The following is a 17,148-nucleotide window of genomic DNA, read 5'->3' on the forward strand; positions in this document are numbered from 1 at the left end:
TATTATCTTTATAAGAAAATTATATTATTAAACCAAATATAAATTACTTCGTTATTGTACCTAAATTAAATTATAATAAAAAAATTGAATTAAAAAATTACACAAAAAATAGAAATTTTAAATAGTTAATTTGATACTAATATCGATATATTTTTGTTATGCATAAAGTACTGTATATTGATGCATATTACTTAAAATTGAAGATTACAAGTAAATTATGCATAAGTACAACTTATTAAATCTCGATGTTTGAATTCGTATAAMTAATTGCGGATAAACATAATCAAATAGAGGATAAACATCTCATTTTAAAATATAAAAAATCTAAAATATAATTATAATAATTATCGAGTTCTAACAAAATAAATAATTATTATCTTTATAAAAAATTATATTATTAAACCAAATATAAATTACTTCGTTATTGTACCTAACTTAAATTATTAAAAAAAAAATTGAATTAAAAAATTACATAAAAAATGAGAAATTTTAAATAGTTAATTTGATACTAATATCGATGTATTTTTGTCAAATTTTTATRATATMTTCAAACTTATATTTCATTCAAAAATAAAGCATCATCGCTTTCTCAAAATCACATAATACCATATTATAACATCAACTGAGATAAAAAAACTAAAATAAAATCTTAAAATCAAGATATATCTCGCAGCATTGCGCGAGTACACTTCTAGTATATATATAATATAAGTAAAAATAATAATAATAATAATATAAATAAAAATATTATATAATATATGTAAAGTATATAAAGATTATATATATAATTATATAATATAACTTAATTAATTGATATATATATATATATTAAATACTAATAATAATTAAATATAATATATTTTTAATATTGATTTGATATTTTCTGAATTTTAAACTTATCACAATTTCCAAAGCATTCAATACCCTCCTATAAGGGGTGCCATTAGCACCCCCCTTTAAAACATATCTAAAATGATCAAATATGTTTATTAAAACGTGTGCCAAGATATAATATTTTATTATAAATATTTGACATATCTAAAATCAATCAAATATATTTATAAAAGCACGTGTCGAATAAAAATATGTTTATTATATCCATCTTTTTTTGCTTTATATCGTTGTAGTAACCACAGGAGCTTCATTTCAATCCACTCCACTGTTGATGCTGCATACTTCAATAATGGAAGAAGTGAGAAACAAGCAGGTAATATTGAAGGATTACGTTCATGGCTTCCCTAAGGAATCAGACATGCTTATCAATACTTCGTCCACCATAACTCTCAACCTTCCACAAGGTTCTAATGCCCTTCTTCTTAAGAACCTTTATCTTTCCTGTGATCCTTACATGCGGAATCGGATGAGCAAAAGTCAAGGGAGTTACGTTCAATCCTTCACTCCTGGTTCGGTATGTATCTTCATCTTCCACAACTTATCTGAATCATACTCTAATTTCTCTTTGCTCTTCTGTTTATTGAACGTTAGGGTAAAGTTAACTGAAATCGAGTGTAAAGTTTCATATAATTCAAGTTAACTGAAATCTTTTGATGAATTCTGATCCCTGATGCCAGTGGTGGAGGTGGAAATATCATGTGCTACGAACTCTCTTTCTTATTTTACTCGTATAACCACTGTATGTATGGCATAAGATTCCATGCCCATTTTGTTGGAGAAGGGATGATTCCTTGGGTAGGGTTTGCGATGATCACATGCCTACATTCCATATTGATTTTGAACAGAAACCAGATCGTTATAATTTTCAATTTTACCATGTTTCTAAATCTTCATCCACTTTGTCAATTAAATATATTGATTGACCCAATTAGCTGCTCCCTCAATGGTTCGTAGATGATAATTGTGACTATAAGTCATGGGGTAGCGAGAGTTGATACTAGACTGAAAGACAAACAACCTCTATAATATTAAAGCAATTTAGCCATCAATACATACTAGAAAGAGAGTGGAGTAGTTGACTTTGATAGTATGTTCAGTTGTCTATGCTTGGGTTTGCTTACAAACTCAGCCACCATAGATTGGTCTTCAAATCGCCAAGTATGTCCGGTAAATAAGCTTGAAGCAGTCAATAAGGTTACCCTTTAATGACCGGAGTGTCCAAGTAATGAAATAACCTCTTTGCTACAATGCAAGTGAAGCTGTACAGAATTCTTCCGTAGTAAAGTCCGGGGACTGGTGCTTGGTGGTCATTAACTTTTAGTTCTAATATATTTCTAGTAAATTTAGAGTAGATTATAAACTCTAAGTTGTAAGTGGGTGGGCAAACTTTTTTTCCTTATATGGTAAGCTATGATAATGGCTTAGGGTAACACAATGTCGCCGCTTAACTAAAATAGGATAACAGACAAATTGAAAATTTTGAATCAAATAAGGCCAAGAATAAGGCTTCATGTAATTATGTTGCTGACTAAAGTTAAATATAGCATGAACTGTTACAGTTGTATTTCTGCCTTCTCGCGTTGTATGTGAGTTTCTATGTCTCTTTGTTGGATTGTCACAAATTGATTGTATCTGCTTCTGTTTTCAAACCAGACTTGCTCTTAGTCTTCTTGTTAAAAGCATAGTTGGTGTATAGTACCATATCTATGCCTTATAAAGCTTAGGAACAAAATTCACTACCACTATGCAAATTAAAAATACAATATCTAGTACTACTTTCGTTCCAAAATCGGAGATGTGTTTTGACATTTGTGGGCAAATGAGTTATGTCTTGGAAAAAGAACGGACAAGTTCCTTATATTTAATGGAAGCTGTCTCTTTGCAAAAATGCAAGGGAAGGATTACTTACAAAGATTTCTCTATCTTATCCGGACATATTGGAAGGGCCTTGGTGCAACCGGCTCACCATGTTTTACGTGTATTTGAAGGAAAACAATTTACTATTTTAGCTTGTGTTTTGATTTACCCATTACCATGTTGCAGCCTATAGTAGGATATGGAGTAGCTAAAGTCGTGGATTCTGGGCATTCAAACTTTAAGAAAGGTGACCTAGTTTGGGGAGGGATTGGATGGGAGGAATACAGCATCGTCACAGCTCCTGAAACTCTATTCAAGATTCAACATACTGATGTGCCTCTTTCCTATTATACGGGACTTCTTGGTATGTTTTCTTTATAAAGTGTTTTTAGTCGTACTGCACCTTTTTCAAATTTATACATAGAGTTTGATCCCTCCCCATGGCACACACACTCCAGTCCTTTTTTGGGTAACCAAAGGTACCTGGGCCAGCTTGTATACACCTTGACTAATCCCATGGTTCCCTGAAGATAGCAGCAAGGAAAATCCTCAGGTCTTCTAAGTTAATCTGAACTAGCCACCTATGCAAAGTATCCCCCTAGGCCTAGCCTTTATTTGCGACTTGAGCTGGCCCTCAAGTTTCACACTCTAGTACTTGCCTGCACATGTTACTGTAAGGATTTTTGTTCCTATTCAGACATAGGGTCTGATTGGTTGAGTCCTGGAGCATATAAGAAGTTGTAGAAGCATCCAGAACTTAAATGTCAGGATCCAGGCCCCATGGAAATCATTATCATGTTCAAACGGACAACAATGTGAAATTACGTTAGGTATAATACAAATGGTCTAATTTATGGAATCACACACATTAATATAGTCTGTAGAACCCTGTACCACACAGGTAGATCAGTAGATCAGGATGAGCCTCCAAAACGCCATTCATTGTGTAAGATTCTGTAAATCAAGGATCATTGATTATATTGTTTCTGATCCAAGAGATTGTCTTATTTTGTCATTATGTTAAGAGTGTTTTAGACATTTAGTAATTTTCAGAGAATGTTACTAAAGTACATGTATAATCCATCCAACACGGTAACTTACATGAGAAGTATGTACTTAGTAATCAGAAGAGAGTGCTCTGCTCAATGGTTGATTTTTGTGTTTCACCTCCTGATTATCTTCGTGTGGTTGATCTCTAGGCATGCCTGGTATGACCGCTTATGCTGGTTTCTATGAGATTTGTACTCCAAAGGAAGGAGAGTATGTGTTTGTTTCAGCAGCTTCTGGCGCAGTTGGTCAGCTTGTTGGGCAGTTTGCAAAGTTGTCAGGATGCCATGTTGTCGGGAGTGCTGGAACAAAAGAAAAGGTCGGTGCTTTTTATAACTTTTTAGCGTAATTTTTACCCATGATTGATGGACATGTGTTTCATTAAGCTTCTTTTAGAAATCAGCTCAGTTGTTCTTTTCTTCTGGATCTCAAAGTCATTTTTGTATACAAATTTCATCACCGAAGGTTGAGCTGCTGAAGAATAAGTTTGGATTCGATGATGCATTTAACTACAAGGAAGAGCAAGATCTGGATGCAGCTCTAAAGAGGTTAGCCCTGAAGCATGATTGTCACCCAAGATAACAGAAACTGTTATCAGATTAGTTTTTAAGACGGGTTTTCTTTTATCTAATCTTTAGGTACTTCCCCAATGGCATTGATATTTATTTTGAAAACGTTGGGGGGAAGATGTTGGAGGCGGTACTGTTGAATATGAGATTACGTGGTCGCATTGCAGTTTGCGGGATGATCTCACAGTACAAYYTAGAGGAGGGGGARGGGGTGCRGAACCTRTCTAMCCTGATAGGAAAACGTGTGCGTATGGAAGGGTTCATCACAAGCGATCATTATCATCTGTATCCAAAGTACATGGAAATGGTTATACCCCTCATAAAAGAAGGGAAGTTATGTTACATTGAAGATATCGCCGAGGGGCTTGAAAGCGCACCTGCAGCTTTGGTCGGGCTATTTTCTGGCCGAAATGTCGGGAAGCAAGTGGTGGCCGTGGCTCGTGAATGAGTCGGTATGGTTGGGTTTTAGATTTGGATGGTTACATTGGTATTATTATGAATGAATAAGAAGCATTTGGGGTATATTGGGACTTCACTTCTGCTTACACCCATTCCCTACCATTGGGACATAACAGATATCAATGGGGATTCAGTTGGTTCACTATAGAATTAACTGTGTATTTGTATTTGTATCTGTATTTGTATCGAGAGAAAAAAAGAAATAAAAATTTATATTTGCCTTTTTTTTATTAAGCTGGATATTTAACCCGCTATGCAAGCTGACTAATCTCAAGGTGACCCTCTGCTTTGCGGGTAGCCCGCAATCATTGCATTTAGACCTCCATGACTACAAGGGGATTTTTATTCCTCCTTTGATTTGAACTTAGGACCTTCAGACATTTTTGACGTGTGGAGTCCAAATTTAAACTAATCCCACTTTTTTTATCAATTTTTTTTTTGGTATTTCAATTTTCCTTTTTTTTTTTTATATTTTTATAAGTACTCCATTAAAATGTTGTAAAAAGAAAATCAAAAGATAAAAAGGAGGAACATTGATGATAGGGCCAACGATGACAATGGCTCGTACAGAGAACAGACATGATGGGCCGCGATAGAGCGATGTCATTGGGTGCAAGGGGTTTGAATGACCCAAAGGAATGATTAAACTGATTCAAGTTTTTTGACTTTGAAACTTTTTTAGCCAGTTTTAAGTACATTTTTTGGGTTAAAAGGACGAAGGTAATAAATTTTTAGAAGTTCAATGGTTTATTGTTCCAAAACTAATATTCAATAACTTAATCATTCAAAATAAGTTCAATGGTTATTTGTAATACCCGAATCTTTTGGTAAGTATAATTTTAAGTTTTTATAAATAATTTAACCTCAAATTAATTTTGATGAATATTTTGAGTTTTAGTTCAGTTGGGTATCGCATTTAGGCAAGAAACTCATAAGGTTGAAAAATGCATGGCTCGTGTCCATGAATGAGCAAATAATATGTGCGGGCGCAGGGCATACGCAAAAAGTGAGCAGAAATCTGGGGTATAAGTGGAGTTGGGTCGGTTTTCTTATAAATCCGTTTTTAGTATGTTTTCTTCATTTCTTTCCTCACCAACTCATTCCTCTTCTCTTTAATTTCGGTCCTAACATTCCTATTTCACCAAATCGAGAACTTTAGAGAGCATTTAAAAGATTGGGAGTTAGGATTCAGGTCTCGGGATTTGAAGTTCACGAATGTTCGTCTTCTACACTATCTTTCCATCATTGTTGACCTTGTTTAAGGGTTTTCTTAAAAACCCATTTGGTATTCTGGGAGATTTGAAGGGGGGGGGGGGGGGGGGGGTAATTACCATTCTTGCTGGTAAATGTTGGATCTCAAGTCTCTACCTTTGGAAGGTAAAGGTTTGGGTTTGGAACCCAAGTTTAACTTAACCTAGCAAGGTGAGTTCAAGTTGATTTGTGAAAGCTTTTTGCATGCCAAAAATGATTATTTTGGAGTCTTAACATGTTTTATTGATTTTTATCAAACGTGTTGATTTTTTTGATGAGATTCACATCTTTTGTACATTTGATTTTATAAATCTTAAGAAATACATATATATTTGGAGGTTTTGGATATTTGATAATAAATCATAAAATTTGAGGGTTTTGATGATTTATCAGTCATTTAATGTTAATTGATGTTAATGCATTTTGTATATTACTTTTTGTAAATCATTCAAGTAATATGCATGATTTAGCTTCGTTGGCCTTTATGGTGTTTTGGGTCATGATATTTATTAAACCCTTTAAATGCATTTTTGAAGATTATGATGAATTATTTTGGATTAGTCCAACGAGTGAAAAAACTTAATGGCTTGAATTTTATATAAATACCCATTTTGGGTTGTTGCCCGACCTTTGAGTTCGTGGTGTTGATTTTCAAACATTTTGATGTTTAAATGGCTCATACGCTGAGTATTCAAATTTTGTTGGTTTATGTTGACCATTCTTGATTAGTCAAATGAGTCGTTGAGTATTTGGCTTGATTTTGACTCATATTAGCTTTGGGGACATTTGTCTAGTTTAACTTGCTTAATGTTGAGCTTTGAAATGTGATATGCAGTTATGACATATTTATATGAAAATTGCATGTTTTGATTGCGTTGATCATTCACTACGAGTCATGTGATTTAAACTGTAATACAACAGATCAATAGACATGAGAGTCAGTTTGTTGGTCATCAGACAGGATCTTTATCCGTGTAATTTAGCTAGAACTATTTAGAATCAACGGAGGACTCAAGGTACAGAGCTTGGGTGGTTAAACTTGATGGATACAGGTCTCTCACATCACCTAAAGATTCTGCGTGGGTATTAGGTTTTATCCATGTTTACAATGTTGCTTTGAGTATCGAGCGTAACCATAATTTATGTTTTGGTACCTTGGATTTCATCCATGTTTTAATATTTTGGATAATACAGTTTTATCCATGATTCTAGTATACATTTAAATTAAATTTGCTACCCAAAACTCCATTTAAATTGGGTTGCATTTTGTACTAACTTCAAGTTACATATATGAAAACTTTGTCATCATCAAATTTTGAATGATATTTTGAGTTTTTAGTTAACACATGTAATGTTTAATGGTTTCTGAATGCAAGGACTAAAACTTGCAATCATTCAAATTTTCAAACAAAATAGTTAAAGTTAAAAATTTAATATTCAATACATAAAAAAAAATTAAAACTTATAAATAATGGTAACATGGTACATGACTTCCAATACCATACACCGATCAATTTTGCATACTTGGTACGGTAATATCAATCAGTTGTAATCGAAACCAGATTGATAGGTATCAATATAATTGGTATGACCAATATACATGTTGGTTGGTTGGTTTCGTTTGATACAAAACTGTCAACCCTACTTCAAAGTTTGTCATGAGTATAAGCATTTGTGACAAACTTGCAGCAATTGGTCGTCCGTTTGTTGAATCTGATAAGTCTCATTGCTTCATTTGTGGTTCAGGACATATGTTTTTAGAGAAAAATATTTAATTAAAATTAGTCGCCTAGTATATATCAATTACCTTATCTACATCGTATTTTGAAAACGTTTGTGAATCATAATGTATCATAGTGATAATGCTCACAATGTTTCACGTGTATCATAATGTAATTTTTTTTTTGTTTTATGAAATGTACCATAGTGTGCATTTTTGTTATTTTCATTGTTTTACAAATGGTATCACATTGTGCATCGTGTATGTATATCTGAGTATCACAGTGAATATTGTTTGTAGATATCACAGTGTGTATCTTGTGTTCACATAAGGTTCATCAGAATAAGGTTCGCCGAATAAGATTCGGCGGAGAGAGGAGAGAAGATATTTATAAAATTCCTAAAATGCCCTTAATTAATATTTTAAGTTAAATTTATCAATATTATTAGTTTCATGATTTTGATTTGTGGTTGAGATTGGATCTCACGGTCAATATAAACAAAACAGTTCTTATACGAGACCGTAAGAATATCCTTATCATATGTGATAATACACATGAAGGGACTTGGAGGTGGGCGAATGTCGTACCCTGCGACTTAGGTTGCACCAAAGATTGTCTGCGTCTATGATTTAGTATCATATGTGATGGTCTTGATGAATTATGGTATCACATTGATAAAACATTTATCACATGTGATAGTACATGTGAGGGGGCTTAGTAGTATAAGGACGATTTGACCTACAACCTAGATCGCGTCAAAAGTCGTTCACGTTTCTGATGTAATATTACATGAGTATCATATGTAATGGAATAATAGTATCACATGTGATTGTTTGTAGTAGAAAAGTGTTCTTGTGTTATCGTAACACGAATGTTCCCAACTATTTTTCAAAAGGGAAAATGATGAAAATAACCATTTTGTACAACCCTCTTCCATAAAATAACCAGGTTTTAAAGGTTTTACAAAAGTAACCACACGGATCGCCTCCGGGGGACAATTCGTACTTGTGTCTAAGAAAAAAAATTATAATTTTTTTTTTCTACCTGGGGCTGAGCCACGTCATCAGATCACCCCCAAGGGCGATCCAGCCTTTAAGTAATTTTTTATTTTTTTTTTGTAATATCAATTTCACTATAAATACCAACCTCCTACTTCATAATTTTTCACACCTTCCCCTTCATTTCTCTTCTCATATATTCTACTCTCACAACCCTTAACCCATTAAACACAATAAACCATCACAACCTTTAACCCATTAAACACAATCAACCATCACAAAACATGAAATCACGTCAAAGTGGTGATGTTGTGTGTATCTTCGAAGTGGCGGTTTATTCCAAGACATAATTGGTGTTGTAGAGTACCTTCCGATAACCTCCCCTATATGTGCAATACGTTTGTCTTCGCCAATAACATATTTTAGGGTCATCAAACGTGTGACGAAAAAGTTAAGTTTACGTGGTCCTTTCAATTTATTTTTTAAAACGAATACGTTATATCAGTTTATGGACGACGATGATGTGGTAATGCTCCACAACGCCATTCGTCAAACTTTACCAGAAATGTTGACACTATATGTGGTCGACAATGGAGGTTATGGAGGAAATCCATCAAGTGCAAACCCGGGCGGTCCAAACACTTTTTACCCCGGTGCTATGAGCACACTCTTCCCCGACGTTAGCGGTGCAAACCCATATGGTCCAAGCACACTCTTCCCCGGTTGTGCTCCTGGTGTAAATCAGAGCACTTTCTTCCCTAGTGGTGGCAGTGGTAAAAATCCAAGCACCTTCTTCCCTTATGATGCCGCTGGAAATTCATATTTTGAACAAAAAGTTACCGTTGAACCTGACAGTTCTTTTGTTCAAGACTTGAACATGCCTCCGATGCAGTCCCCTAACCCGTACCCGATCCGGTCTCCCGAACAGTCAAAACCGTTGTGGGAGGTAGATATGGCCGAAAATGTTTCTGTTGCTGCCGAAATTTTGAACATACCCGAAGACGATGATAACTCCGATTATGAAGATATCAAGCCAGTAAAGAATAGTTTTTGGGGTATGTCCGACCCAACACCTTGTCCGGACCCAGTTATCAAAAGTAGACAGGGAAACATTTCCTACCAGCCTACATCCCATGTCAAAGTTCTCCAAACCTTTGACTCGAAGGAAGCACTTAAGCTCGCAGTGGGATTAAAGTGCGTTCATGAAAACTTTCATATGAAAGTAAAGAAATCTTCCAAACACCGGTACGAGGTGGTGTGTCACTCAGATATAATGTCTGATTTTTTCTCTAAAAATCAGCTAAATTTTTTTGTTTCGTAACCACAATTATCATTGTCTTATTTTATAACGAAAAATCATGAAATTTTATATTAAATATGTAAAAAAACACAGTTTATGTATTGTTTCATTTTTTATTCAAAACACCCCTTAATTGTCAAATCAAAAACATAAAATGACGAAATAGAGGTCAAATTTCATAAATCAGATATTATATCTGATTTACGAAACCCAAATCAGATAAAAATAATTTTTGCGTCTCCATAATTATCATGGTTTAATTTTAAACTTTTACCCATGAAATTTGATTCTAAAAATATTAAAAACTACAATTTAAATGACGTATCAGTTTTATTAAAAATACCGCAAAAAAACCAAAAAAAAAACAATTAAAGGCTGGATTTCCCATGCGGGGTGATCTGAGTGGCTGGCTCGCCCTAGGGGGGCGATTCGTGGCCCGGTCTACGAGATTGAACAGTAATATCTTCTTTTAAGGCTGAAAGTGGGACCCGCAAAAACAATTTCCTTAGAAAATTGGTTGGATCGCCCCTAAACAGTTCGGATCTCCCCCGAGGACGATTCGTGTGGGTATTTTTGTAAAACCTCTAAAACCTGATTATTTTGTAGAAAAAAGTTAGTATAAAATGGTTAGTTTCATCATTTTCTCTTTTTAAAAATCATATTCAATATTAATCAAATATTTTTATTAAATTAGATGTCAAATAAAAAAATATTTTATTACATCCATCTTTTTGGGTTTAAGGTTTAGGTTGTTACAACTTACAACACCGGCGGTTCATTTCAATCCACTCCAGTATAGGTCAACTTTAACAACAATGGCAGAAGTGAGGAACAAGCAGGTACTATTGAAGGATTACGTTAATGGCTTCCCTGAGGAATCAGACATGCTTATCAATGCTTCATCCACCATAACTCTCAACCTTCCACAAGGTTCTAATGCCCTTCTCGTTAAGAACCTCTACCTTTCCTGTGATCCTTACATGCGTAATCGGATGAACAAAAATCAAGGAAGTGGAAGTTACGCTGAATCATTTACTCCTGGTTCGGTCGGTAACTTTATCTGAATCATACTCCAATTTCTCTTTTTCTTCTGTTTATTGAACGTTACGGTTGTGCTTAATTTACTATCGTAACCTCGAATTAAACTTCGAGCATCCCAAGTTTCATATGATTCAAGTGTAAAGTTAACTTAAATCCTTTGATGAATCCTGATTCCTGATGCTAGTGGTGGACGTGGGAATGTCAAGTGCTACGAACTATATTTCCTTATTTCACTCGTATACCCACTGTATGGCATAAGATCCATGCTCATTTTGTTGGGGAAGGATGAACCTTGGGTAGGAGTTGCGATGATCAATGCCTACATCACATCTTGATTTTGAACAGAAACCAGGCCTTTATAATTTTTCATTGTACCATATTTCTAAACCTTCATCCACTTGGTCATTGAATGAATCATCATCCACTTGGTAAACTAAATGTATTGGTTGACCCAATTAGCTTCTCCCTCAAAAGTTTTCAGTGGATGAGGATTAGTTTTAGGATCAACAGGGACCATAAGTCATGTGGCCATAGTTCATACTGGACTGAAAGACAAACTACCTCTATGGTAGTAAAGCAATTTAGGCATCAACACATACTAGAAAGAGAGTGGAGTAATTGACAATTTGATAGTGAGTCCAGTTGGTCATGGTTGGGCTTGCTTACAAACTCAGCCACCATAGATTGGTCTTGAAATCGCCAAGTATGTCCTGTGGTTAACCTTGAAGAAGTTGATACCATTACCCTTTAATGACCGGAGCGTCCAAGTCATGAAAATAGCCTCTTTGCTATAATGCAAGTGAATCCTGCACAAGTCTTCCTTGGTAAAGTCTGGGGAGTGGTGCTTGGTGGTCATCAGTTTTTAGTAGTAATGTATTCTAGTAAATTTAGAGTAGATTATAAAGTCTTAAGTCGTAAGTAGGTGGACAAACTTTTTTTCCTTAAACAGTAAGCTATGATAATGGCTTAGAGTAACACACGAATTGCCAGTTAACTAAAATAGGTAACAGACAAATTGAAATTTCTGAATCAAATAAGGCCAACAATAAGGCTTCATGTAATTATGTTGCTGACTAAAATTAAAGATAACATGAACTGTTATCGTTATGTTTATACCTCCTCGCCTTGCATGTGAGTTTGTATGACTCTTTGTTGGATTGTCACAAATTGATTGATCTGCTCCCATTTTCAAATTGGAGTTGCTCTTAATCTTCTTGTTAAAAGCAGTACCTGCATCTATGCTTATAAAGCCTAGGTAGAAAAAGCACTACCCCTATGCAAATTAAAAGTGATAAATACAATATCTAGTACTACTTTTATTTCAAATGAGTTATTTCTTGGATTAAGAACAGGCGAGAGTTACTCATATTTAACGGAAGCTGTCTCTTTGCAAAAATGCAAGGGAAAGATTACTTACTCTCTCCGACCCTGACATATTGGAGGGGCCTCGGTGCAACCGGCTCACCATGTTTTACGTGTATTTGAAGCAGAGAAATTTTCTATTTCAGCTTCTGCTTTCATTTACCCATTACCATGTTGCAGCCTATAGTAGGATTTGGAGTAGCTAAAGTCGTGGATTCTGGGCATTCAAACTTCGAGAAAGGTGACCTGGTTTGGGGACTTACTGGATGGGAGGAATACAGCATCATCACAGCTCCTGAGACTCTATTCAAGATTCAACATACTGATGTGCCTCTTTCCTATTATACAGGACTTCTTGGTATATTTTCTCTTTTAAATGTTTTTAGTCGTATTGCACCTTTTTCAAATACATAAGGAGCATTAAGATTTAAGAGTAGAAAAAACATACATAAGGAGTTTTATCTCTCTCCATGTCACACGTCCTGTAGTCCTTTCCTGCACATATTAGGGTAGGGAAATTTTGTTATTTCAATTCAGCCATAGGAACAAAAGGGCCATTGGCCAGCACCCAGCTGTACCCGGTAACCCCACATTCCTGGAGGTCAAGGATTCAAGTCTCACCGAAGGTGAGAAGTGTGTGTGAGTTTAATTTGCTGTATATAAATATTAAATACTTCAAAAGGAAATCAGCCTTGGGATATGCATGATTGGTTGAGTCCTGGAGCATATAAGAAGTTGTAGAAGCATTCAGCACTTAGATGACAGGATCCAGGCCCCAGGGAATCATAGTCATGATCAAACAGACAACTATGTGAAATTACTTTATATCAAGAATGGCCAAATTTATAGCATCACATGCAGTGAATATTGTCTGTGAGATCCCTGTACCCACACAGATAGATTAGGACGAGCCTCCAAATCGCCATTCATTATGTAAGGTTCTATAAGTTAAGAATCATGATTATATTGTTTTTGGTCCGAGATACTGCCTATTTTGTCATTATTTTAGAGTGTTTTGGACATTTTAGTAATTTTCAGATAAGTGTTACTAAAGTGCATGCATAATCCATCCAACATGGTAACTTCCATGAGAAGTATGTATTTAGTAATCAGAAGAGGGTGCTCAGCGGTTGATTTTTGTGTTTCACCTCCTGATTTTCTTTGTTTGGTTGATCTCTAGGCCTGGCTGGTATGACTGCTTATGCTGGTTTCTATGAGATCTGTACTCCAAAGGAAGGAGGGTATGTGTTTGTTTCAGCGGCTTCTGGCGCAGTCGGTCAGCTTGTTGGGCAGTTTGCAAAGTTGTCAGGATGCTATGTTGTCGGGAGTGCTGGAACAAAAGAAAAGGTCGGTGCTTTATATAAAATTTTTAGCGTAATTTCTACTCATGATTGATGGGCATACATTTCATTAAGCTTCTTTTAGAAATTCCCTCTGTTGGCTTCTGCTTCCCTTCTTTTCTTGCTCCTTGTTTACTGGGAATACATGCTCTACTTGCCTTTTCTAAATTGCGCTTCTTGTTTCTTGACATGCAAAAAAAGACTTTCTGATAACGCGGGTCTTCAAGGAAACAGTCTCTCTATCCCTTGGAGTAGAGGAAACGTGTGCTTACATTTTACACCCAGACCCTATTCCGTGTGGGATTTATGGGGTTTTTTTGGATCTCAAAAAATCGTTTGTACAAACAAATTTCATCACCGAAGGTTGAGCTGCTGAAGAATAAGTTTGGATTTGATGATGCTTTTAACTACAAGGAAGAGCAAGATCTGGATGCAGCTCTAAAGAGGTTAGCCCTGAAGTATATATAGTTGTCACCCAAGATAACAGCAACTGTTATCAGATTAGTTTGTAAGACGGTTTTTTTTATCTAATCTTTAGGTACTTCCCCGATGGCATTGATATTTATTTTGAAAATGTTGGGGGGAAGATGTTGGAGGCGGTACTGTTGAATATGAGATTACGTGGTCGCATTGCAGTTTGCGGGATGATCTCACAGTACAATTTAGAGGAGGGGGAAGGGGTGCAGAACCTGTCTACCCTGATAGGAAAACGTGTGCGTATGGAAGGGTTCCTCACGGGTGATCACTATCATCTTTATCCAAAGTATATGGAAATGGTTATACCCCTCATAAAAGAAGGGAAGTTATGTTACATTGAAGATATCGCCGAGGGGCTTGAAAGCGCACCCGCGGCTTTGGTTGGGATATTTTCTGGCCGAAATGTTGGGAAGCAAGTGGTGGTTGTCGCTCGTGAATGAGTTGATACCATCAGGTTTTAGATTTGGATGTTGTGTGTGCATTATTATGATTCAAACAGACTATCTATTTTTCAAGACAGAGGTAAGGTCTGTATATATCCTGCCATTCTCACAACTGGTCAGTGTGGGATTGGATTGGATTGGATTGGATTGGGTGTTGGTTTTTGGTTTTTGGTTTGTGTATTATTATGAATAATGAGCAAGTTGTGTGTATGCATTTAAGTGGTGAATAAGTTGAAGGTTGAAATATGAGATGTTGGTTGGACATCTTAAAAGGAGGATGGGTTTGGAAGCAATGAATGGTTGCCAGGAGTTGACCAATAATAAACATGGTGAAGAACTGGTCGACCGAAGAGTGATGGGGGTCCACTGTATGTCTGATACCATTGTTTATTTATTTATATATTTATATTATATTATAAAGCATGTGATAAAAACTTTTAAAAACCATTTTTTTTATGCACAAAATACTATTTATTGATGCATATTACTTAAAATTTAAGATTACAAGTAAATTGTGCATAAATACAACTTATTAAAGCTTCATATTTGAATTTGTACTAACTGCATATAAACACAATTAAATATTGGATAAACATCTCATTTTAAATATAAAAAATCTAAAACATTATTAGGATAATCATTGAGTTCTAAATGCTTAGTTATAAAATTTATAAAAAATTATATTATTAAACCTAAATTAAATTTTTTTGTTACTAAATCTAAATTATATTATAATTAAAAAAACTGAATTAAGGAAATTACATCAAAACACAAGAACTTTTAAAAAGATTAATTTGATACTAATATCGATATATTTTTTTTTTCAAAATTTTATGATATTTTCAAATTTATATTTTATTCAAAAATAAAAGCATTATCGTTTTCTCAAGAAATCACATAAAACCGTATTATATTGATATAAAAAAGAAATAAAACGAATCATTGAAATCAAGGTATGTCTCGATGCATTGTACGAGTACTCTTCTAGTCATTTTATAAAGTATTTAAGGTAAAACCTTTTTTTTAATAAAATATTAATTATAAATCATTAATACATTAAACAAGTATGAATTTCCGGTTAAAAGAATGTCCCACATAGGTGAATTCGGTCACGCGTTTATGAAAGGAGTTCAATTTTTTGGTTTCAAAAGAATCCGATGAAAATATACTCTTGAGGATTTGGTTATTTTGTTGTCGGTTCTCTTGTTATAAAGCGTAGAAAACATATGCGAGAATGAGTTAAATTTATGGTGTAATTGGGGATTTATTTAAGAGAGTTAGTCGATATACATCTTGATTTTAATGTTTCATTTTATTCTGTCTTCATCGATGTTATAATACGGTTTTATGTGGTATTGAAAAAATGATATTGTTTTTATTTTTGTGAATAAAATATAAATTTGAAGGTATCATAAAACTTTAAAAAAATTATCGAGTTTATTATCAAATTAAATATTTGAAAGTTCTTGATTTTTTTTGTTTTAATTTCTTTAATTTTATTTTTAATTATAATTTAATTTAGATTTAATAATGAAGTCATTTATTTTTGGTTTAATAATATAATTTTATTATAAAGATAATGTTTAATATTTTGTTAGAATTTAATTATTATTTTAAATATATTTTAGATTTTTTATATTTAAAATGAGATACATATCCAGTATCTTATTGTGTTTATCTGCAGTTAATTACAAATTCAAACATGGAGTTTTAATAAGTTGTGCATACGGACAATTTACTTGTGATCGTGAATTTTAAGTAATATGCATCAATAAACAGTAGTTAATGCATAAAAATGGTTTTTAAGAGTTTTTTTTTTTTGTCAAATGCTTAATAATATAATATAGATTAGTTTTGTGATCTTACGAGCTGTTTGGTTCAGACAGGTTAATGAAAACGCAAATGAATTTTTATTCCCTCTCATTTAACTTGGAATCTCGACTTATGAGAAATGGACTCATTATATTATATAAAATCAAATACATTTATTAAATACAATAAAAATTCAAAATAATAGTCAGATATATTTATTAAATTTAAGAATAAATAATTTTAAAATAAAAATAAATGAAAATGAAAATGTAAGCCTAAGGTGAACATATGGTAGCATTTTATTTATTATTTACATAAATCACATTTATTTAATAACTATAAGGGTACTCGCGCAATGTAACGAGATGCATCTCGATTTTAATGTTATATTTTATTTTTTTGTCTTTGTCGATGTTATAATATGATTTTATGTGTTTTTAAGAAAGCAATAACGATTTTATTTTTGAATAAAATATAAATTTGAAAAAAAAAATATATGAACGTTAATATCAAATCAACTATTTAAAAGTTCTTATTATTTATGTAATTTTTTAAATTTTTTTATTATAATTCAATT

General features: G+C 33.8%; 2 protein-coding genes across 2 annotated transcripts; both read left to right on the plus strand.

Annotated features, from left to right (window-relative positions):
* The first annotated feature begins 1,129 nt into the window (after positions 1 to 1,129).
* LOC112518955 (2-alkenal reductase (NADP(+)-dependent)-like) lies at positions 1,130 to 5,024 on the plus strand. The gene is made up of 5 exons (XM_025126773.1): positions 1,130 to 1,408; positions 2,938 to 3,115; positions 3,951 to 4,117; positions 4,264 to 4,346; positions 4,437 to 5,024. The coding sequence occupies exons 1-5, from the start codon at positions 1,166 to 1,168 to the stop codon at positions 4,813 to 4,815; spliced, it is 1,050 nt and encodes a 349-aa protein (XP_024982541.1). The 5' UTR covers positions 1,130 to 1,165; the 3' UTR covers positions 4,816 to 5,024.
* A 5,874-nt stretch (positions 5,025 to 10,898) lies between these two features.
* Positions 10,899 to 14,958, plus strand: LOC112518956 (2-alkenal reductase (NADP(+)-dependent)-like). Its single transcript, XM_025126774.1, has 5 exons — positions 10,899 to 11,142; positions 12,680 to 12,857; positions 13,680 to 13,846; positions 14,203 to 14,285; positions 14,378 to 14,958. Exons 1-5 carry the CDS (start codon positions 10,912 to 10,914, stop codon positions 14,754 to 14,756), a joined length of 1,038 nt encoding a protein of 345 aa, XP_024982542.1. The 5' UTR covers positions 10,899 to 10,911; the 3' UTR covers positions 14,757 to 14,958.
* The last annotated feature ends 2,190 nt before the right edge of the window (positions 14,959 to 17,148 follow it).

The sequence above is a fragment of the Cynara cardunculus genome, assembly GCF_001531365.2.
Source record: "Cynara cardunculus var. scolymus isolate 2C chromosome LG 10, CcrdV1, whole genome shotgun sequence".
Classification (NCBI taxonomy): domain Eukaryota; kingdom Viridiplantae; phylum Streptophyta; class Magnoliopsida; order Asterales; family Asteraceae; genus Cynara; species Cynara cardunculus.